This window comes from Halichoerus grypus, chromosome 3 (genome assembly GCF_964656455.1).
Source record: "Halichoerus grypus chromosome 3, mHalGry1.hap1.1, whole genome shotgun sequence".
In the NCBI taxonomy this organism is placed as follows: Eukaryota; Metazoa; Chordata; class Mammalia; order Carnivora; family Phocidae; genus Halichoerus; species Halichoerus grypus.
In genome coordinates, this window is record NC_135714.1 from 70,124,376 (window position 1) to 70,148,816 (window position 24,441).

The window sequence follows — 24,441 nt, forward strand, 5'->3', positions numbered from 1 at the left end:
TTTGACAGAGAGACACAGCGAGAAAGGGAACACAAGCAGGGGGAGTGGGAGGGGGAGAAGCAGGCCTCCCGCGGAGCAGCGAGCCCGATGCGGGGCTCGATCCCAGGACCCTGGGACCATGACCTGAGCCGAAGGCAGACGCTTAACGACTGAGCCACCCAGGCGCCCTAAAGCCAACTTTAGAGAGTGTTCACCCTCAGAGGGCCAGGGTCTTGTATGGTGGGATTGATTGAGTTGCCAGCATCTGGAAATTAATACACTTCACATTGAAATCTGGATTTTGATTTTTTTTCCCCATAAACATTGTCAACGTAGGTTTTGCATTCCTGCAAAGCTACAATTGGCTAATCCTTTAGGGCACACACACTGGCTTGAGCCCTGTGAGTGTCAGTGTTCTCTCTCTGAATTCAAGTATTTCTACGTCCTCATGGTTATTCCTCCCTCTGGGCAGATCCAATGGATGAAAACCCAGACGTGCAAAAGACCTATCTTTTCAGAAGGATTTATAATGAAATGTGTTTAATGGTATCTAGTTAAAGTAAAAAGCAATTGATTTTCAAACTTTTTATTTTTGTTATTGTTTTTTAAGTAAGCTCTGTGCCCAGCACGGGGCTTGAACTTATAACCCTGAGATCGAGTCACATGCTCTACCAGCTGAGCCAGCCAGGTGCCCCTGATTTTCAAACTTTCATTTTTATTTTTTTAAAGATTTTATTTATTTATTTGTCAGAGAGAGAGAGAGAGAGAGAGCACAAGCAGGGGGAGCGGCAGGCAGAAGGAGAAGCAGGCTCCCCGCCGAGCAAGGGGCCCGATGTGGGACTTGATCCCAGGACCCTGGGATCATGACCTGAGCCAAAGGCAGATGCTTAACGGACTGAGCCACCCAGGCATCCCTGATTTTCAAACTTTTAAAAGAAATTATGTAAAGTTGGTCCTACTTTGCTGCTTCATCTTTGCCCTTATTTCCAAATACAGAGATGTTTTCCAATAAGCCTTTAAATGTATGATTCAGATAGTTAAGTCATATTTTAAAGAAAACCCCACAATGTTAGCCTCCTTAACTTTTTTTTTAAGTTGTTTGCTACCACCTAAAACTGTGGAACATGGATTCTTATTTTCCTTGTCACCAAGTAGAAATACGCTCCCTTAGTTTCCTAAATGAGGAGGTGGGTAGTCAGTCATGCTCTTCTCAGCTCTAAAATATTATGATTCTTTTTTAAAAAGGAATTTGAATTCCTAGCAGTTGGATGCTGATGCTGTTTCCTATGCTGAGACCAGTAGCATATTCTTCAGTACCTTTTATTCAAAATTATTTTTCTTGTTTCTATAGTGAATAATGGGAAATGGGGCTTCAACGCCCATTCAGTGAACAAGGGCTGCTTTCCTTCCTTTGATCTTAGCAACATGTATACGTGTTTGTGTTTTTGTTTTTATGGTTTGAACAGCCTTTATTAGTTGAAACAGGAAGGGGAAGAGAGGAAGAGATACAACAGCTTTGGTTCCCGGCTCCAGAGACTCCCATCTCCTCCAAAAAGGCTGATCTTAAAAATATTGATCCTGTAGTTGTATGGACAGTTCATGTTGAGGTTTCTATAAGGTACAGGTTTCTGTACTTGTACAAATATGCAAGTATACTTAATTAGTGTAGGGTACTATTTAAGAATTGGGGTGTGACTGTTTTCGAGAATTTCCAAACTATTCTTTCTTGTTGGATATGATTTTGTTTCCCCTCTGTCGATATCATTGCTGAGAATTTTGATGTGTTAATACTTACTAATAACTAGGGATAAATAATAAATCTATAATAGAGTATATAGCCCATGGGACATTAAAAACTTTGCAGTTGTTGAAGGGAACGAAGATATACTTTAATTTTTTTTTTTTTTTTTTTAAGTCATCTTGGTTTTTTTGTTTGTTTTTTTGGCTAATTAGATGGGACTTTAAGGCGTTATAGGTGGTGGTTAAGAGCATGATTTTTGGATTAAGGAAGACTTGGGTTTGAATCTTTATCTCAAACTAGCTGTTAGACCACAGGCAAATTACTTAAATACTAAAAATTACTGTTCAAGCCTCCATTTCTTACCTTTACAACAGAAATAATAGAATTTTTCTCATAAAATAGTTGTCAGGCTTAAAAAGAAAATGTACATGAAACCCTTGGATTAGTGACTGGCATACAGTAAATATTTAATAGCTGCTGTATCTATGTCATTATCACAATTATTCTAACATTGTCTAAATGTATGAGTAAATGTAGTAGATTCACTTCTCTGCCTTGGTTTAGAATCTGAAATTTGGGTAGTTTTAATAGTTTTGAATTTCTTCCCCCCCCCCCCCCCCAGTGGCGTTGTGTGCATGTGAGGGGGAGGGAAGGGTGGGGCAGAGGGAGCCGAAGAGGAAGAATCTTAAACAGGCTCCATGCCCAGCAGACCCTGAGATGATGACTAGAGCCAAAATCAAGATTCAACCAATTGAGCCATCCAGGCACCCCAATAGTTTTGAATTTTAAGGCTTTAAAGAGATACAAATGGGAGGTAATCTGTCTAACGGATGGCACTATGGAGTCAGAATACCCGGGTTCATTTTCCTGCATCTTTAAATGAGACATTTCTACTTGAGCTACAGGGCTGGTGTGAAAATGAAATGGGTTATACATTTGCCTAGCATACAGTAGACTGCATGATGTCCCACCTTCACTGACATGCAGTAACAGTAAAAGCAAATTCACACTGTAGGAAAATTGTATATTTACTCATCTGCAAGTTTCTTTATTGACTTTACAACTATGTTTAGAAGTCATCAGGATCCTAAGGTGTGTCCTAATGTTTTGGCTTGGTTTGATTGTATTTCTCAAGTGTTTTGGTGAAGTAATGAAATTCTTTGTCATGCATTTAATTTTATTCAAATTTTAAAATACGGTTTTTAAAATAAGAGACTTGAATGAATATTTTGTACCACTAGTAAAGTACTGAGTACCTGCTGTGTTTTCAGGATTCCAGAATTGTGTTAATTGTTGTGAGAACTCCATGGGGCTAGTTCCAGCCTTGTGAAGAGCTTTCGGTTGTATTTGGGCATCATGAAACACATGGGGGGAAGTTACGGTACTGAACTGCAGATCATATAGTGTTAATTTTGTCGTCTGGGTCACAAGTCCAGTAAGAATAGGCATGAGTAGGCATATTCATGTAATTTGTGAAGTCTTCCTGAGTCTGCTATAGAGAGTGGGCAACACTTATATAAACTAATAAAATAGGATGACTTTATGAAGTAGGGAAGTCATCACAGCTTTTCTGAAAAACATCAATGAAATGTCCCAGGACATCCATTCAATTTTGGGTTCAAATAATATTGATTAGTACCGGAACTTCCAAAAGAGTATAGGGGCACCAATATTTATTTTATGTATCTTAATGCAAGTGAAAAAAAATATGTATACCAGCACACCAAATTCAGGATTTCATAAATACTGTTACTTACAGTGAGGCCAGGGAAAAACTGAATCGATCATAAGTTGATTTAAAGAAAATAGTACAGGCGGTGCTACAGTACAATATGGTATCCTTGTCAAGATAGTGTGGAAATGACTGAAAGTTTGGGTAAAACTGCTTTAGACTATACTTTGAGTCACGGGGGAAAGAATTTACAAAGTTTGGCTGGAGATGGACCCGTGTCAAAGAAGGAAAGTAAGCTTGAGTCCTGGTGGTGACTTGGAACATTTCCTTGTGTTTGCCAGTGAAGGACCTCTTCATGCTTGAAGAGCTTCCCTCTGTTCAGAACTCAGTTTTGTCCACTGTTTCCTTTCCCCTTTCCTCCACCTCCTCTATTCAACTGGCACTTAATAGATGTTTCTCCTACTTACAGCTGCTTCTGCTGCTACCAGTATCATACTATAGAAATTTTTCTTGAGTGAGGAATATTTTTTAGAAGACTTCAATGAAAATATTGTTTGAAATTTATTTCTGACTGTGCCAGCAGGTTGTCCTGCAAAGTTACCAGGTATGTAGGCTGGGAAGGAGATTGGGGCTTAACTCTGAGTATTTTCAGAGGTGGAAGCGGTACAAGGGCCATCGATTTCCTGCAGGATATCAGGATAGGGTAGAGTATCCCTACATGGTAATGAAGACACAACTGATTTTGATGAGTATTACAGCCTGTGTTTTAGTTGCCTTGCTTGAAGACTTAATAATTTTTTATTGATTGGCACTGTGGGATAGGTCATGGCATTCACCCTTAAGAGCAGGTCTCATGCCACAATGGAGAAATTCTCAAGAATGCTCTAGTTAGTTAAGTAAACCCCCAGGGTTTGGGCTTTCTAGTGGCCCCTCATTGATTGCCCGTCCAGTAGACTCTGCAAAAGGGCAGTCATGGGGAAGGGCAGTGCTGACATGGCCAGTCCCTGTTTTCCCCTGCTGGCCCCGAAACTCTTCTCAGGGAAAGCCTTTTTTGCACTTTTTCCTTGTCCAATAAATGGCTTGACAGGAGGGCTATCCTGGAGGCAGGCTCAACTGAACCCTTAGGGCTTATCAGCACTTGCCTGGTGGACAGCACCACAGCCCCTGCCCGGGCTCCCTCCATCCTCCCAGTCTCTAGTTCCTAGGGCCCAGGAGCCAGCCTCTACAAATTACCTTGTTTTCCCCACATTAATTAATTCAGAATTTATTAGAAATATATTGCAGACATAAGTGTCCATAGGTGATGGCTGCTCCAAAGCTGAAGAGACCTTGGTTGTTTAAGGATAAATCAGAGGAAAGTGCAAGTAAGGATTGTACTAAATAGTTATTAAAAGATATAAAATTTGTTGTCACTCATTCCTTCAGCATTCCCTCCCCCCTTCCAGAGGAGGTTTTTATACGTATTCATTAAATAAAGCTTGTTTTGGGTGATGGTGTGGAGAAGTGGGAAAGTTTAGTAGAATGGAAAAACAGGGAAAAAATAAAAAGACTGAGGCTTTTGTAAGAGCATAACAGTAAAAATGATGTATTTTATTGAGAATGTACTATGTACCAGGCACTGTTTAAGCCCTTTCCATGCAGCGAGCTTGTAGTTGGTCCCTGGCAGAGTCTTATCTGGAAGCCAGTCTGTCCAACTCAGACCCTTGCTCATGAGCACTACGCTACAAGGCCAGAACCACTGAGGATGACTTGGAGGAACATCTGAGACTTTTGAAAATCCCCAGTTGCGAAGTCTGCTCAAGTTTCTTTAACCAATTGCAATAAAAAGCCTAACTTCACAAGAATTATTGTGTGCATCTGGGCAAGTATGAGTGATGAGCTACCGTGAGAAGTGGGTTCTAGGGTGTTGAATTCATGTTTGTTGGCTAAGCAGGATTACAAACCCGTGCACGTTAATGGGATTTCAGGGCTATTGTTAAATTTGCAGAATCAAGGGACCTTTTGGATGTATTTTTACTGGCCACAAGTATCACCCAGTCTTTTCTGCTGCTTATGAGTTCCAGGTAGAGACTTGATGAGACCAGTAGGTCACCCTGCCCTTTGTAGCTGGAACTCTCTTCCTGTCGAATGTCTTCGAAAACATGTGTTTCTAATCTGTCACAATTGGTTTGGCCAAAAACAAAACTGTAGCCTGATTTGTTTAAAGAAACAAAAATACACACCAAAGTTCCAATGCACAAAGCGCGGTTTACTTCTTCGTTGACTTTTATGCTTTTTATTACTGTGATTTTTATTTCCCATCAGTGTGCTGGATAAGTAAAGTTATTTGCAGAACATATATACTATCCATAAAAATATTCATTTTTATGTTGGATTTTTTCTTATGTGTAAGATTATAGCATTACGAACTACTTTTGTGTTAATGAATAACTTTAGCAAAATACTAAGATGACTGTTGAGGGATAAATAAAAAAACTTAGGAAGCTTAAGGTCATTTGTTTTGAAATACATAATGTTGGAATTACTTAAATGAATTTTTTTTCTCTAGACTCTTGAGGTTCTTTTGCCATTGATCAGAGTGTGTGTGTGTGTGTGTGTGTGTGTCTCTGTGTGTCTGTGTTGGTGTATTTTTATGAAGTTGGGTTCTAATGTGAGCATGAAAATTGCCCTATCTACTCCATGAATACATTGCCTTTATATGTTATCATATTTATTAATACGCATTATGACTTACCTAATACATATTTGCATATAATACCTGGTGATATAATTAGTTATATAGAAAATTTTGAGCTGAATGGGATTTACCTCAGGTGTCATCATGCAGACACTTACTAGGTGGGGTTTAATAGGAAATCCCAGCGGTGGCTTCAATATTTTGCTTTTGTGTTATTGACACTTTTAAATCATGAAGACTTTTATGTCGACCTTGAAAGCAAAGTACAGCAAAGTTATTAAAACCATTTGAGGGGGGGTCTTCACATCCCTGGTTTTGATGGGAAGAATGGAGGGTTGCCCATTTCATAAAGCCGTATGTTTTTAAACTATGAGCATTGTGCTTTGCACAAGTCAAAATTGCTAAAGGGACAGATGTTGCCAATTTCAAACGTACAGGGGGAAGGCAAATATTGCTAAGCAACGGTGTACTTGAGAGAGCATTTTTAGGAGCAGAGCCAGGGGAGTTGTGCCTGGGAGCACTCGCTGCTGCTTATGGCTCAGTACGAGGGAAGAGATTAAAAGTTCCTTCCTGTCAGGGCCGCCATTGCAGCTGCTAGCACAGACGCCGGTGACCTAGTGGCACCGATTAGGGCTGGCAGGGGATGTGTGCAAACAGGAAAGCTTTGTTGCCATGTAGGAAGGCAGTAAGACATGTGCACAGAGGTAAGTGCCCCTCAGTGAAAAGCTGCCCCACAGTAAGTACAAGGAAGTGCAAGCGTGAGGTTCAGGTGGGGAAGAAGGAGGTTGAGAAAGTGAGGCCTCAAAAGAGAACACCTCTGTCCCTCCCCTTTTCTCTCCCTCCATCCTGCCCGCCCTTGTTCCCTTCCTTCCTCCTTCCCTCCTCCTCTCCTCTTTTGCCTCCTCTGTTAGGGGATGTTAATCAAAGAAGAGAAGGATCAGAATACCCTCTGTAGTTGAGTGATGCTGTGTGCGTGACCTTCAAAACAGGGTACATAAGCTTTCCAGCCACAGGTATTCGGCCCCTCCCATGTCCCCTCCCTTGGTATACACTTGATAGGTAACAGACAGGTGGTGTGGTGTGGCTTTTTTTTTTTTTTTTTTTTCCCCCTTTTGGCTGCCACTAGAGACTGAATACCTCTTGAGATTTTCGAGGTTGTTGGTTTGGATTATGGATTTTCCTTTCTCTGTCACTGTCTTTCTAATGAAAGAATGGAGTAAAAGTAGAGAAAGTATAATGTTATCGTTTTTTATCTGTATGAAATCACAGCCTATTTTTGGCAATGCATTTTAAAGAAATTAAAAAACACTTTAAGCAGTTCCTTACCACTCAGATTTTTTTTGGTCCATCTTTCAAGCTCTGGTCTTGAACTTCTGGATCTCTTGGCAAATACTGATGGTTTCTTTTGTCTTTCTAAAGTAAAGGTACAAATGGAATATATTGGCAGCTTAAAAGCTTATGTATGTGTGTTTATACACGTATATGCACTCCCAATCTCTGCTTTCCCTCCCTTATCTCTCCCCCCCCCCCCCCCCCCGCTTTTATTGCTTTGCTTTTGTTTTCAGCAGACAAATAGAATTTGAGTCAAATGACTGTGGGGCTCCTACCCAAATTTTAACTTATAAGTAATAATTGATTTTCAGTGGTAAAAGAATATTTTGAAGTAATTTTGCTTTGGTATAGGCAAGTGTAGGAGATAAATATTAATATTCTTATGGTTATTTGGTTCTTACTAACTTATTCAGCATCGTTCGTGGTCACATAGCCTGTATCTGTGTGGAATGTAAATTTATGTGATGAAAGGCTAGTTGGAGAAGATGGCAGTGTTTTCATTTTCCCCCCTCAGAAGATAGAATTTGTTTACTTTAAGGTTAAGCAGTAGTGAATCTTGTGTCAACAAGAGAGCAGAGAAAATGGGCACAAATAATGAGAAAGGAGGGAGAACCCTCAAGTTATTATAGCGTGAACTCTTCATTGATTGATTTGAATTCAGGATATACCTTTGGGCTTTTTTTTTTTTTTTTAAGATTTTATTTATTTTTTGACAGAGAACACAAGTAGGTGGAGCAGCCTGCAGAGGGAGAGGGAGAAGCAGGCTCCTCGCTGAGCAGGGAACCCCATATGGGGCTGGATCCCAGGACCCTGGGATCATGACCTGAGCCGAAGGCAGATGCTTAACCAACTAAGCCACCCAGGCACCCCTACCTTGGGACTTTTTAAAAGTAAGAACTATGTCCTAAAATGAGTTGGAGGACCTATTAGCTCCAGATTTAGGAAGTAATAGAGTTTTCAAGTGACTTAAGTCCCTCACAAATAATGTTTGTTTGTTTTTTAACAAACTCGTTCTAATTAAGTCCAGAAGAAATTGGCTTATTTTGTCCTACAAAAAGCTTTTGAGAGAATTTTATTAAGGAAACAGCATTTGACATTGAGATGCCTTTTAAAAGTTTTACTAAAAGAGATAATAAAACAGATAAGACTTGCCTGCTCTGGAGCCCGTCTAAAACTCTTCAGGTTCATTTAATGTTACTTGGTAGACAGCAGTATTGTGGCAGTATAAATAATACTGCTTATTTTTACAGATGACTCGGCTGTATACCAGTTAAAGAACTTTAAACTGAAAGGACTTTTTAAATAGCGTGTGCCCCTTCCCATCCGCATCCCCCAAACTGGCACTGTGATTATGATGTCAGTAAAAAAGTGACCTGGGCTTCAAGAGCATCTTCCCAGCAGGCCCTGTGCCAGGTGTAAGAATAGTCAGGAGGACCACAGTTGGATTTATGTACAACTGAGATGTAATTTACTTCTGCTGATTTGACCCTCCTTTCTCTTAAAGACAGTTTTCAAAAAGGAGCTGGTTTTGTTGCTACTGTTAGAATGGTCCACTATTTTTCACAATCTCTCTTCTGGCACGTAGATTTTGTATTCTAGGAAAACAGGAACAACAGTAAATGCAAGAATATTGTGAGTTGTGACAGATGGGGTTGAGTTACCCTTGCTTTAAAACACTTAAATAGTTGGAGTCTTGGGTCAAGGGCTCTGGGTTAAAGTCAAGAGTACTTTTAAAACTTCATGGCAGGTGTGTCAGTGTTGATGGGATGAGAAGAGTGAGGAGACTGAGAGCGGAAAACACCGAGATGGGGAAAGTTGTGAGGAGAGGGTTACTGTTTCATGTATTCAAAATGGGCATAAACTGTTTGCTGCTGCAACTTTTAGAATTGTGATCATACATAGTCTGAATGCTTAAAATGCTTTATTATTTTTTTAAAGGCAGTTTTTTTTTTTTTAAGATTTTATTTATTTGAGAGAGAGAGAGAGACAGCATGGGGGGCAGAGGGAGAAGCAGACTCCCTGATGAGCAGGGAGCCAGACATGGGGCTCAATCCCAGGACCCTGAGATCATGACCTGAATTGAAGACAGACACTTAACGGACTGAGCCACCCAGGCGGCCCATTAAAATGCTTTAAATTCAGCAGGTATTAGGGGTGCCTGGGTGGCTCAGTTGGTTAGGCATCCAACTCTTGATTTCAGCTCAGGTCGTGATCTCAGGATCGTGGGATCGAGTCCTGCATCGGGCTCTCTGCTCAGCGGGAAGCCTGCTTCTCCTTGTCCCATTCCCCCTGCTTGTGTTCCCTCTCTCGCTATGTCTTTCTCTGTCAAATAAATAAATAAAATCTTTAAAAAAAAAAAATAAGGTTACATTTCAAAGTACGCTTCATGCAAATGAACATGGTTTTTACATCCTTTCTAATGACATTAATAATGTTTTCAAATGGAACAACCATTCTTATGTGTTACAAATGTGAAATACTGAATTAATAACAACTACTTATAATCCATTCAGGAATTTTTAAAAATACAGTGCTAATTCTGCAGATCCTGCTCCTTCGCCACTCAAGCGTGCTCTCTCTCTCTCAAATAAGTAAATAAATAAAATCTTAAAAAAAATTAGCAGGTATTAGAGTACGTTTCTTTTACAAGCAAAGAACGTTTTCCCTTGGCACATATGAAATACCTATTTAAGATATATGCAATAATAAAATTTATTTTATTTTTTTGAGAGAGCCACAGCATGCGCTGGGGGAGGGGCAGAGGGAGAAGGAGAGAGAGAATGCCAAGCAGGCTCTGCGCTCAGTGTGGAGCCCGACATGGGCCTCTATCTGACCACCCAGAGATGGTGACCTGAGCTGAAATCAAGAGTCAGATGCTCAACCGACTGAACCACCCAGGTGCCCTGCAAGAATAAAATATTTATATATATTTATTCTGCCCCTTGCATTTATATAGTAAAAAAAAATACTAGCACTTGTTGAGTGACTAAGTATTTGTTCAAAACACTGTTATTAAACTTTTTCACTTTGACCAGCACAGTAAATCACTTTATGAGATGAGCTTTACTGGAAGCTTGATGCAATTTGTCTAAACTTTCAGACCAAATTTACATACAAAGATAATGCAGGAAAAGGAAAAGATTATTAAGTTTATCAGAGAGTCAGTGGAATTAGTAAACCTTGTTTTTCCTAAAAAAGAATGACTGAATCTGGTTCTTTTTTTTTTTTTTTTGCCTTTTAAAAAAAATTTTTTTTTAATTTTATTATGTTAGTCACCATACATTACATCATTAGTTTTTGATGTAGTGTTCCATGATTCATTGTTTGCGTAAAACACCCAGTGCTCCATTCAATACGTGCCCTCTTTAATACCCATCACCAGGCTAACCCATCCCCCAACCCCCCCGAATCTGGTTCTTAATAGATTATAGAAAAGCAAAATTGTCTCTTAAATATAGGTGCTCTTTGATGATAGGATTAAATAAGTGATTTGTAACCATTCATAATGTTACAATCTTATATGAATTGTACTTTCCCAGAATGATCTTTGGTCCTTTTTCTAGACCCTGGCAAGTAACCTGGTTGTTAGTTACCTAACATTAAAGCCCCAAGAAAGGGGGGGTGGGATTTACTTATTAGTAAATTAGATATAATGGGCAAGGCCATCTTTATTTTCCTTCTCTCCTCTGTTTATTATAGTATCAGTAATCCCCAAGGTAGTTTGAAGCTCAAATTGCTTCCTCAGAGCATATATGCCTGCTTCAGTAATTTTCTTTCCTTTTTTTTTTTCACTGTGTTCTGTTTTTTGTTTTTTACAAAGTCATCATGCCAGGAGACAGACAACCAACACCTAGCCCAGAGGGGACTGTTGAGATTACTCTTGGAATAAACCCAAGATAAAATCTTTATGTTCTTTCAGACAAAGCATGGATTAAATGGCTTATCTTATTCATATGACTTCAGTTCCTTTCAACCTAATCCAGAAACCGATGGAAAGTTTTTTTCTGGTGCCTCTCTAGTCCTAACTTTTGCTCAGCTATGAAAAAAAAAGTCCAGTCACCCCTATGTAACATAGAATTAGACATGGTTCCTGAACATTGTTTGCCACTTAAGTTTGATAGACACATACACTCAAAGGAGGAGCAGTAATACAGGTTTATGTATCTATAAATCCGGTCGTGGTTGACAAAGTAATTTAGTAGTGTTGTTTCAGACTCAAAACCATCAGTTAATATGATTTGTGAGAGAGCACTTGTGTGTGTGTGTGTGTGTGAGTGAGAGAGAGAGAGAGCGCGCGCGCGCTCGCACACACAGGAGAGAGAAGCGGGGGTGGGGATGGGAGTAAGCATGGTCATAAAACACCATCACACTACAGTGTAACACCCTCCCTACAGTGATATATTTTAATTGAAAGACTGTTCATGCTTTGCAAATTAATGTAACCACTCAAAAGTAAAAATTAAATCTCTCTTAGAAAAAACTGTTAAGACTGTTTTAGTGAATACAATTGCTTGTGGAAGGAATAGACCATATAGTTTGGTCCGTTTGAAAGAACTTGTCAGTTTATTATCACTGGAACGGAACCAGTATCTGTCTAGACTTGTTCTTTGAAATGCTTCTTTCTTTCCTTCCTTCCTTTTTTTTTTTCTTTTTTTTAAAGCAGTGCCTTTTTAGCCAGTCTTACTAAATCATTCATGGTTGTTATGCCCACAATGGGCTTCATGGGGTCTCATGTGATCTTTCAACAAAGGTACAGTGTTTTCAAGTCTTAAGAGCATTGGGGATTTCTGATACCTTATTACATGGTGAATGGTAGTGGTTCACAGGCAAAAGTTAGAAAGTTGGTGAATAACCGAGATAAGACATAAGTACTATCAAACAATGATAAGTTTTTTACACTTATTTTTCATCCAGGTACTTTGTTTTTAAGTCAGTTTAAACCTATCTCAGGTAGACCCCCTTCCTCTTAACTTTTACACCAAGAAAACTAGTTGACATCATCATAAATAATATCTACTGAAGACATTTCTGTATATAATGCACAAACATAAATAGTATTTTTTTTTATTAAATAAGAACTGTTGGGGCACCTGGGTGGCTCAGTCGTTAAGCGTCTGCCTTCGGCTCGGGTCATGATCCCAGGGTCCTGGGATCGAGTCCCGCATCGGGCTCCCCGCTCCACGGGAAGCCTGCTTCTCCCTCTCCCACTCCCCCTGCTTGTGTTCCCTCTCTCGATCTGTCTCTCTCTGTCAAATAAATAAATAAAATCTTTAAAAAATAAATAAATAAAAAATAGGAGCTGTTACATGTGGCTCTACAAAAGCCTTGCAAATGCATTAAAATGTACACACTCAGGTGATCCTAGGAAAATAATAGTAATAAAATAAATGAAACCAACACTTTTAGTACTCCCCTCATATTCATTTGTACATTTAGATGAAGTAAGTTTTAACAATTATATATGTGGAGAAGGCTACTCGCTGTCCATATTTTTATTTATTTAAACCAAATCTTAAGAACTAAATCCTAGGTTCTATAATGAAAAGAGACTTTGTTTTAATAGAGATCTAAACAGAATTTCCAGACTATTTTAAGTAGTTCAGTTAATACAAATTATGAGCTTTTATAAAATTTACACATTTTAGAAAAATAAATTATCTTAATGACACTAAAGCAAATTACTTTAGGTAAAATGAAAGTGACTGGAAAGGAACGATAAACTATTCGTATTGATCTTTAAAAGTTCAAAATACTTCTTGTGAGGTTTTATAAGTTTCAGTAATGATATTTAGGGTTCTTTTCATTTTTAGTTTTGCTTTAGTTCATGAAAGACAAGGAAATAATAATTTGCCTATAATAAAGCAGTTTACCTAAAGGTAAATTTTTAAAAAATCAGGAATATTAGCTCTTGTTTAATAAGTGAGTTGGGGTGCCACCCCATCTTCCAAGCTTCCAGCATTCTTCTTCCGTGTTTATCCCTGGAGTATTTCTTGATGTCCTATATCAAGGAGGCACATGCCTTTCCTTACCCCAACCCAAGCATGCCTGAAGTACCCCCTGTCCCACCAGTCGTGATCTCCTGTTACTCTCACATCTCATACTTTGCTCTGGGAAATTCACATCCCCAAATTGCACTCATGACACTACTCCTTGGGTGAAAAGCATCTGATGGGGTTGGTGGTGGTGATGGAATTTTGTTATAATCGTTTTTTTTTTTAAGATTTTATTTATTTTTTTGACAGAGAGCGAGAGAGGGAACACAAGCAGGGGGGGAGTGGGAGAGGGAGAAGCAGGTTTCCCACTGAGCAGGGAGCCCAATGCGGGGCTCGATCCCAGGACCCTGGGATCATGACCTGAGCTGAAGGCAGACGCTTAACGACTGAGCCATCCAGGCGCCCAGGATTTCTGTGAAGATATCTGGAATGTTACAAATGTGAACAAACATATTGCTTCTAATATATAGGAAAAAGAGAATTCACCATAAAATACTCCATACTTTTTGGTAAGCTGTTTCTGAATTTTGTCAGAGATGCCATGAAATGACAAAATCACATTCATTTCACAAATACTACTTATACATCTGTGTTAGTCCAGAATTATGCTGAGGTCCTGGGAGTCACAGAGATGAATAAATCCCAGATCCCACCAAATAGGAAACAAGCCTGCGGAAAGCAAATGAAAACACCAAGGGCTATCTTTCGGAGTTGAAGGTGGGTAGAGAGTCAAGGATAAGAAGACTTCCAGAAAAGGTCTGCCAGTGTTTGTGACACCCCTGTTTCGACACGACCACTTTTTCTAGATCCTCCAACACGAGTAGAAAGCATGGTCTTTCCACAATAAATTTTTGTTGGATGATAACTGTAGGTGACCTATAGATCCCTTATCATTTAAAATAATCTTGTCCTTTATCAATCTCTTTCCTTCTTTCCTTGAAGAATTTATTTGGAGAGCTATAGATAGAGATTTCTGCAATTAGCATAACATTAATTGTGGTAGCCTTCATGTGTGGCAGACAGTTTGGCATTAAAAAAAGGATTCCAAGGAAATGTGAGTGATTCTTTGCTACATATTAGAGCATATCACATTTTAAAAGCTATTCAAAACCTTTCCTTTATTTGAAAATATTTGGGGAGAAATGGGAGGGTGTTTAATTTTAGAATTTAACAGTTAAAATTGGTTTGCAATTTACATGATACTATTATACTGTTAAGAGTGCCCTGTTCTGGGGGCACCTGGGTGGCTCAGTCGTTAAGTGTCTGCCTTCGGCTCAGGTCATGATCCCAGGGTCCTGGGATCGAGCCCCGCATCGGGCTCCCTGCTCGGCGGGAAGCCTGCTTCTCCCTCTCCCCCTCCCCCAGCTTGTGTTCCCTCTCTCACTGTGTCTCTCTCTGTCAAATAAATAAATACAATCTTTAAAAAAAAAAAAAAGAAAAAAGAGTGCCCTGTTCTGTCTCCTAGCTCATTATTCCTCCTCCCATATTAACAATCTATAGCTTTCCTTTTTTTCTTTTTTTAAAGATTTTATTTATTTATTTGACAGAGTGAGAGAGAGAGAGAGAGAGCGCACACAAGTAGAGGGAGAGGGAGAAGCAGGCTCCCTGATGAGCAGGGAGCCCAATACGGGACTTGATCCCAGGACCCTGGGATCATGACCTGAGCCAAAGGCAGACGCTTAACAACTGAGGCATCCCAATCTATAGCTTCCTTTTTAAAAATATTTGTCCTCTAAGTGTGCCTGTAAATCTGTCTAGGGATCTTAAAAATTCTTCCAAAATACCAGGTGTGGAAGTAGACATTTAGATAGTTGCCCAAAGGGCATGATGCTTCTGAAGAAGTAATATTCCTAGCACCTTTATACCTTTCCCAGCCTAAGTAGACACACCCAAGTAGTATGAGCATGTTCTTGTAATAGCCTCGCTGTTGAGGTAATTTACTGTGTATTCACAGAATAAAATTAATTTTGTGTCAAAACCTTGCTCAGGCAGGCCTTTTGGTTTCCTTCTCTAATCTGTCTCTTGGAAATGCTGATTGTGGCATCTTCATGATAAATGTCTGCATTTATTTATATGGCATTAGCTTTAACGTGTATTGTCTTACTTCTTCCTCACAGCAATCGTGTGAGGTTTTGTGTATTTCATATGTGGCTTCTCAGTATTTAAGTATGACTGATTTTAAAAAAGCAAACCCAAACAGTGCCCCCCTTTCAAGGACTTTGTAGGTTAGTTTGGGAGAAAGAGTGAATTAGCTAGCAAACACTGGACCAGGCCTTAACAGTAGTCCCGGGTTTCCACAGAAACACCTCGCAGTCTGTGATGGAAGGCTGACCGCAAATCCGCGAGCAGCTCGGTGCGCTGAGTGTTAGCTGGGGCAAGCCCAGAGCAGCGAGGAAGAAGCTGGGAATAGAGGCCCATAGGTGTGTGTTTGGGAGAAGGAATGACACTTAGTGGAAGACTAATAGTAAAGACAAATGTGGCAGAAGACATTTGACTGTACTTTGAGTAAAAATTTTTATCCCTATTTTAAAAAATCTCAGCCTAATTATGTTTTTATTTATGAATAGATAATATATTTTGTGATTCAGAATTTAAAGGATAAAAATATGTACATGGAAAATCTTCCCACTGCTCCCCCACCCCACCACCTAATTCTCCCTCTGGAAGCAACTGATGTGACAGGCTTCTTCTCAGCCACGTTCCTAGTGCTGTTTCATGCATCATTAGTAACTCCACATACATGTTCTCCACATACATAGTATTTCTCTGTAAGGGGCACGTACCACAGTTTTCTTAGCCAGTTATCCCTAGAAGGGCATTTAGATTGTTCCCAATATCTTAACTATTTGCAAACTAGGCTGAAGTGAATAACTTTGTACACATGTCGGTGTGTACACGTAGAAGTTCGTGCTAGAAGTCACATTGCTGTGTCAGAGTACGGGAAATTAGAATTTGGGGGCTGTTGCCTAATTGGTGTCTTCAGACGTTGTGACCCGTTACCCTCCCACCAACCAGGGTAGCGGAGTGCCTGTTTCCTCATATCTATCTTATGGACACAGTATCGTCTGTTTTTTTGTTTTGCTAGTCAGATAGGTGAAAAATAGTTTCTAAGAGTAGTCCTAATGTTTTTAAGGAGGAAACAGTGCAAAGCAATTTCCCTTTTGTCCCCAGTATGTTTATTTCCAGTAGTCTGTTACTTAAGACCTTGACTTATAATTCGGACAAACTACGGTGTTTAGGAAGTCTCTGAAGCTAAAATCTGGATATTTATTTTCATGTTGTGAGTTCTGAGCCTTGAAAGCATACCAGCAGATGTGTATTGGTTAGGATTGGTAATATTATCCCTTTATCTATGAGGAAGTAGTCCCAAAGAAGTTGAATCTCCTGCAGAATTGAAGAGCCAGTCCTCAGCAGGGCCAGAGCTAGAATCCAAGATCTTCTGGCTTCCTTCCTCGGCATGCTGCCTTTGTGCCCTGCAGTTCCTGGTTAGTGATAACTAAGGCTTTTTGAGAACAGCCTTGTTACAAAAGTGCTGCTCTGTTGAAACTTGAGAGACTTAAGACACAGGGTTGCGAGGGGCTCCTGGTCTCAGCGGTGAGGTAGAGTTCTTCCGTCCAGCTCTCTTTAGCTTATTAAAACAAACTGTGTCATGCTTAGAAGACATTCATGAACATATTTTATTTTGGTATCAGGGCATTTTCTTATGATTACACAGTGTCATTCCAAGAGGAGTGAGAAATCAGACTGAGGCTAGCGTGGCTGCCTTTTCTGGTCTGATGTACCTCAAGTACTAAGGGGTGCTTAAATGTGAATACCAAAGTGCTCCTTTGCACAAACAGGCAAAACGTTGTTCTTAAGGACAATTGGAGTCACATCCCCTCCTTAAAATGCTAAAATGTTTGTCTCTTGCTTGGAGGTTGAGGTGTTTGGAAAGGTAGTTTTAACACTATTATGAACCCAGGCTCAGTCACTCCAGAGCATTGTGTGACTTTGGACACGTAACTTAATTTCTCTAGAATTCAGTCTCATTTTAAAAAATGGGATAATACCTACCATAGAGGTTGACAGGAGAATTGGAGCATTATACAGAATTCCCTCAAATTTATTTTGTTGTTGCCAAAGTATAATTGACATATAATTTTATATTAGTTTCAGTTGTACAATATAGTGATTCAACCTTTATATACATTATGGAGTGATCACCACAATAAATCTAGCTACCATCTGTCACTATACAAAGTTGTTACCTGTTATTAACTATATTCCCTATGCTGTACATTTCATCCTGTGTCTTATTTTATAACTGGAAGTCTGTAGCTCTTAATCCCTTTCCTTTAGCCACCCCCCATCCCCCTTCCCTCTGGCAACGAAATTGCTCTTTGTATCTATGAGTCTATTTCTGTTTTGTTTTGTTTTTTAGATTGCACATATAGGTAGAATCATACATTATTTGTCTTCCTCTGACTTCTTTCACTTTGCGTAATACCCTCTAGGTCCATCCATGTTGTGGCACATGGCAAGATTATGTTTTTCTGTGGCTGAGTAATATTCCATTGCATATCTATACCACATCTTTATCCATTCATCTATCCGTGGATACTTAGGCTGTTTCCATATCTTGGCTATTGTAAATAATGCTGCAGTAAACGAAGGGGTGCTCCTGTTTTTGTTTTCTTTGGATAAATACCCAGAAGTGGAATTGCTGCATTGTATGCTATTTCTATTTTTAATTTTTGGGGGGAACCTCCATACTGTTTTCATAGCAGCCACACCATTTTGCATTCCCACCAACAGTGCACGAAAGTTCCCTTTTCACCACATCTTCACCAACACTTGTTATTTCTTGTCTTTTTGATACTAGCCATTCCGATAGGTGTGAGGTGGTAGGGAGCATCTTTTCATGTGTCAGCCATCTGTATGTCTTCTTTGGAAAAATGCTATTCAGGTTCTCTGCCCATTTTTTAATTGGGTTGTTTTCTGGATAGTAGTTGTGAGTTCTTTGTGTATTTTGGTATTAACCCCTTGTTGGCGATGTCATTTGCAAATATCCTCTTCTCCCATTCAGTAGGTTGCCTTTTCATTTTGTTGATAGTTTCCCTTACTGTGCAAAAGCTTTTTAGTTTGGTGTGGTCCCATTTATTTATCTTTACTTTTGTTCTTGCCTGAGCAGACAGATCCAAAAAAATATTGCTTACACGGATGTCCAAGAGATTACTGCATGTGTTTTTTTTTTTTTTTTAGGAGTTTTATGGTTTCCGGTCTCTAACCCATTTTGAGTTTATTTTTGTGTATGATGTAAGAAGGTGATGCAGTTACATTCTTTTGCATGTAGCTGTCCAGTTTTCCCAGCACCATTTAAGAAACTTTTTCCCATTGTATAGTCTTGTTTCCTTTGTTGAAGATTAATTGACTGTACAAGCATGGTTTTATATTTCTGGATTCTATTCTGGTCTCTTGATCTATGTGTCTGTTTTTGTGCCAGTACCATATTGTTTTGCTTACTATAGCTTTGTAGTATAGTTTGAGATCAGGGAGTGTGATACCTTCAGCTTTGTTCTTTCTCAAGGTTGCTTTGGTTATTCAGGGTCTATTTTGGTTCTATACAAATTCTGGTACTATTTGTTCTAGTTCTGTGAAAAATGCCGTTGGTGTTTTGATAGAGACAGCACTGAATCTGTAGATTGTTTTGGGTAGTATGCATGTTTTATTTTTGGGTAGTATGGACATTTTAACAATAGTCTATGAGCATGATACATCTTTTTATATACTTGTGTTGTCTTCAGTTTCTTTTACTGGTGTCTTACAGTTTTCAGAGTACTGGTCTTTTACTGTGGTTAAATTTATTCCTAGGTGTTTTGTTTGGGTTTGTTTTTGGATGTGATTGTAAATGGGATTGTTTTCTTAATTTCTCTTTCTGATAGTTATTAGTATATAGAAATGCAACAGATTTATGTATATTAATTTTATATCCTGAACCTTTACTGAATACATTTATTCTAATAGTTTTTTGGTGAAGTCTTTAGAGTTTTCTATATATAGTATGTCATCCGCAAATAAGGACAGTTTTACTTTTTTTCCAATTTGGATGCCTTTTATTTCTTGTCTGATTGCTGTGGCTAGGACTTCCAATTACTATGTTGAATAAAAGTGGCAAGAGTGGACATCCTCATCTTGTTCCTGATCTTAGAGGAAAAGCTTTCAGCTCTTCACAGTTGAATGTAATGTTAACTGTGGTATTTCATTTTTAAGTTTCTGTAATGAGGGCTGTATCTACAGTTGATGGGGACATTTAGTGTAGTCTCTCCACCCCCGCCTGCTAAGCTACTGGTGTTGCATCTTACAATAGATGGTATCAAATAGAGGAAATAATAGTATGTAAAGCGGTTAATGCCATGTCAGGTACAATATGTATTCAGTAAGTAGCTGCTACCATTTTATTTTTAATTGAATAGAATTATGGCTCCTGTGTTAAGGCCATACCCTAGTAGGGAAACGAGGTCAGTCTACACACAGGACATCAGATTTGTGAGGTAGCCACAAGTGGGCAGGAGGGAAGAGCAGCTCCTAGGAACCTAGCTGTTGAGTATGAGAGAGGGCAGTGGGATTTGTGGTTTTAAGTGCTAAAGTCACTGTCTACACCATGGAAGCAGGAGCTGGATGAGGAAGGACCTGCGAAGTAGAACTTCCTGATTCGTGCAGCTAGCACAGGTTTTCCTTGTTGTTGCTTTTTTGTCACTTCTTACTCTTTGTGGCAGTCTTACCTGAAGATCTTCAGCCTTAACGAGGCTGTGCTTCAGAGGAGGCTGTTTACTTCCTCTTGGGCTGCAGGGTTTGTTCCAAGACGCCTGGCTTCTTTGAGGCAGGAGGGCACAACTCAGCTGGAGACCCTGTGGCCAAAGTGGATCTTAAGGAAGGGATTAGGCCGTAATGGTTTGTTGAACTTCCCCTCCCTTTTTGGAAGGTCTCCTTCCAGTGGCAGACTTGAAGGTGCCAGACTGTATTTTATTAAACAAGGGAGCCTGTCCTTACAGATCTTTCTCTGCAGACACATTTGAAATACCTATACTCTAGTTTAAGAGTCTCTAATTTGGGTCGGAAGAAGAGTAGAGATCTGAATCTCAGGTAGATGGAACATAAAATGGGCTCATTTTATACAAACTATCTTGGAACTTCCCCTCTGTTAAATATAGTTTTAAAAATATGTCTTGGTACTCACAGAGGTATAGGTAAAGGGTAAAGGGGCATTAACTCTAACTTACTCTTTTTTCGTTTTTTTTTTTTTTTTAAAGATTTTATTTGACAGAGAGCAACACCGAGAGAGGGAACACAAGCAGAGGGGGTGGGAGAGGGAGAAGCAGGCCTCCCGCCGAGCAGGGAGCCCGATGTGGGGCTTGATCCCTGGACCCTGGGATCATGACCTGAGACAAAGGCAGATGCTTAACGACTGAGCCACTCAGGCTCCCCAACTCTAACTTACTCTTAAAGAGTTCAGTGTAGATGGGTGGGGGAGAAAAATAAAAAACAAATGTGGTAGAATGCCGACATTTGGGGAATCTGGGTGAAGGGTTTGTGGGAATTTTTTTCTATTTTCGTAATTTTTCTGTAAGTATAAAATTATTTCTAAAGAAAAAGTTGAAAATATTTTGAGTATCTTTCCATGGAAGCCCATACATTTACATTATTATTTTAATTTTCTGTAGCATGCTGCTGTGTGGATGTACTGTGAAGGTCTTTAGCCAGACTCCTATTTTTGGGCATTTGATTATTTCCAGTTATTTACCATTATAAACAGTGCTGTTTGGAGGTCTTTAAATATGATAATATCCTCATGTATTTGGAATGGAATCCCTGCACTCTGTTGAAATATTCCCACTCTCATAGTGGACCTAATAAGAAAATTCACAGTAAATTAAACAAATTAATGCTTGAACCTAAGGCCTTATTTACAATTTTTTTTTTTTTAAAGATTTTTTATTTATTTATTTGAGAGAGAGAATGAGACAGAGAGAGCATGAGAGGGTCAGAGGGAGAAGCAGACTCCCTGCCGAGCAGGGAGCCCGATGTGGGACTCGATCCTGGGACTCCAGGATCATGACCTGAGCCGAAGGCAGTCGCTTAACCAACTGAGCCACCCAGGCACCCTATTTACAATTTTAAGTGGGTTAAATGTTGACTAGTTAGCAATATTTATCTTACCCAGATATTAATACTGAGCTATAGAAAAATTTCTTCAGTTCTGCTTCATCTCATGTAACAAAGCTTTAGAAAAAAAGAATCTTTTAGTGACACGAAGCATCGTGGCTAAGTGTTGACTCCTTGAATAATTACAAAGATTGGAAAGTCTTTTAGCGTCCTAAAGTCGTAGCTTTCTCATCTCATTCTGTTGGAAACGGTGGGCAAATCTTTTTCTCTCTCATTCCAACATGCTTCACTATTTCATTGATTCCCAAACATGTTAATCGGATTCCCATTCTCATTCCAGGAACAGATGGAGGATGAGGGGACTGTTTGACTGGAGTCGGTAGTAATATGCTATATGCTCTGTTGTATTGATTCACCTTCAACTTATAATTGTTATTTTTCCTGATGATGCATGTGAAAAATTGAAACCATAGAATATTCTTACATTTTATCCTCAGGTCAAAACAGCATTCAGTTCTGTTTCTGACATTTGTACTAAAATGTTTGGTTATTAGTGTTTGGTCCAGTTTTTAGGCATCTCTTAGTGGTTTTGAAAAACAAAAAGCAGGTAAGAAAATGTAGTTAGTGACATGCAGAATGCCTAAAGGCAGATCTGATAGGATGCAGGTAAAAGTGATAACCCTTGATTCTTTGGTTATACCTTCTAACTTCCTCAAAAATATGAAACTGCAGAAATTTCAACAAAATTGTTTCCGTGAAATTTACATGTTTTAAAACCAGACCCAGGCAGGTTAAATTACATTTGAACATTGACCTGTCCATTCGATTTGATTCCACGACAGTGTGAATGTTGTGTGCTCTTTTCTTTCCTTTTCCTTCACCCTTAAACTGAAATGGTGGGTTAATGAATCCTAGATCAGGAATTGGCAACCAGTGCTGTATTAAATTACACTCAGATTAGAAATGAGAGCCAGGAAAAGAACCCTTTCATGTCCTCTCCAGCTGTGAGGCAGGTATTGGACCTGCGGGACTGGGAAGACCAGAGCTTTAGGCACACAGCAGTGGCAGTAACAGGACGGGTGTGTGTTGTACAGAACTTGCCCAGGGCACTTGGCTCTGAATTGACACAGAGCAAAAAGTTGCTTTTCCGGTGAAAATCATGAGGTCATGGGATTTGTTTCATGTCTCTAGTTAAGGAAAAGTGGTGTTTTGTTTTGTTTTGTTTTTTAACTTCTCCATTTTCTTTGCACTTAAAAATATGAAGACTGTAAAATGGCATTTCCTAGACACTATGGTGGTTATACTAGTGGCAACAGCCGTCATTTGTTTAGCTGGGAATCGGGAAGAGGTATAAATAGTAGATCTTTCATCCAAGACACGAGGAAATCTCCCGGGTATGTTTGTGTGTACATGTGCATGTATATACATGTGCTTACATACTGTGAAAATGCTGACTTGACGGAGGGGTAGAGACATTAGAGTGAATGTCATTACTTTAAAGACAGTCTTTGGCCGGCTAGACTATTACCCCCAAAATCTAATCTGTCCTTGATTCGATGTTAGCCTCTTTACTGTGGGCTCACTGAGGTGTCCGATGATTTCCATCTGTGTTCATTTTCATTGGCTGGCTGGATAGATGTTGCTATGAAGCCGCAAGCTGTGACCCCGGTTTTCTCTCTTTCTGCCTCCACTTTCGTTATGTCTGTTAATCCCCTAGATTCACTAATTTACTAATTTTCTTTAAGATACACATTTTCCTTTGGAAACTTTGACCTGAGGGTCCGAATTGTCCTCCTGTTGTGTCCAGCAGAACCCTTTCCCCACCCATTAAGTCAGGTTGGTCTCTTGTCTTGTTTTCTCCAGAATGTGAAGCTGCTACCACTTAACCAGTAAAAGGTGGCCCCGAGGTGATTGCCCTTGCAGGAGGGTTGCTGTGTGAATCCCAGCATCCCCTAATAACCATCGCTCGAGTTGTTTGCTTGTGCTAAGCTTTTCCTTCTTGTTTTTCACTTTCAGCAGACCTACTCCAATGAAGTTCATTGTGTTGAAGAGATTCTGAAGGTGAGTACATTTACTGTTTCTCCGTTTGAAGAAATATTGAAGGAGGTAGATGGATATCCATTTACTTTGACTTTAAAGAACGGTTGCCATTCCAAACCCCTTCAAACCGTTGCCCTCCTCACACCGTTGCCCTCCTCACACCTTCCAATGCAAAATAAACCAGAACAGTAACAGAGGGACTCTTAAGAGCCTGACTGAGCTCTCTGACAGATTCTATTAATTAAAATGAAGTCTGCAAGCTGCAAGGCATTTGGACCAGAGTTTTAAGACCTCTCTCAGGTTTTTCTGATTGTTGTTCATAGAGACCCACGAGGGTTGTTCACTTCTCAGAAAGGAAAGTCCTCTGTATTTAAGGGGTTAAACAGTGCTTGATTTATACTCTTAGTGTTTTGTAGGTGACACCTGATACGTATGGCCTCATCTTCAGTGAGGCCATGAATTTTTAAAGGAATAAAAAAACAAAGCAGTAGAAAGTAAGTGGACATCTATAAACCTACCTTGGAGGGTTATTTTTCACTCTAGTTTCTTGAGATGGTGCCATGAACATTTGTGCTGCTTCTACAGATCCATCATTGAACCCATTATCTGTGGGTTCAAGGTTTTTTTTGCGCAAGGACAACAAATCCCTCCTAGAATTCAGCTCCAGGAAAAAAATGAATAAATTCTCATGAGCCAGCATGCTTTCTTTTTATCAGAGAAGAATTATATAAGCTGTTTAATTTCCCATTTTGGCTTTAATTTCCAGGAAATCTAGAGCTAAATTTAATGCCCGAGTACTGTAATTGTGATAACTAAGGGTTTTATTTGTTTCTTATTCCTTTTCTTTGACTTTTAACTTTCCTCC

At 39.4% G+C, this 24,441-nt stretch overlaps 1 protein-coding gene across 18 annotated transcripts in view; it reads left to right on the forward strand.

Moving 5' to 3' along the window:
- The window catches only part of AFF1 (ALF transcription elongation factor 1), a 238,085-nt gene that overhangs the window by 161,233 nt on the left and 52,411 nt on the right, over positions 1-24,441 (forward strand). For 17 of the 18 annotated variants that reach the window (XR_013446404.1, XR_013446405.1, XM_078068916.1 and 14 more), the window contains one exon: positions 23,553-23,597. Coding sequence is in view for 16 of the 18 variants with exons in the window: in XM_078068916.1 (XP_077925042.1) it covers positions 23,553-23,597 (45 nt within the window). In the remaining 2 variants the exon portion in view is untranslated. The remainder of the gene's footprint in view (positions 1-23,552; positions 23,598-24,441) is intronic. The other variant, XM_078068921.1, reaches the window with a different exon arrangement.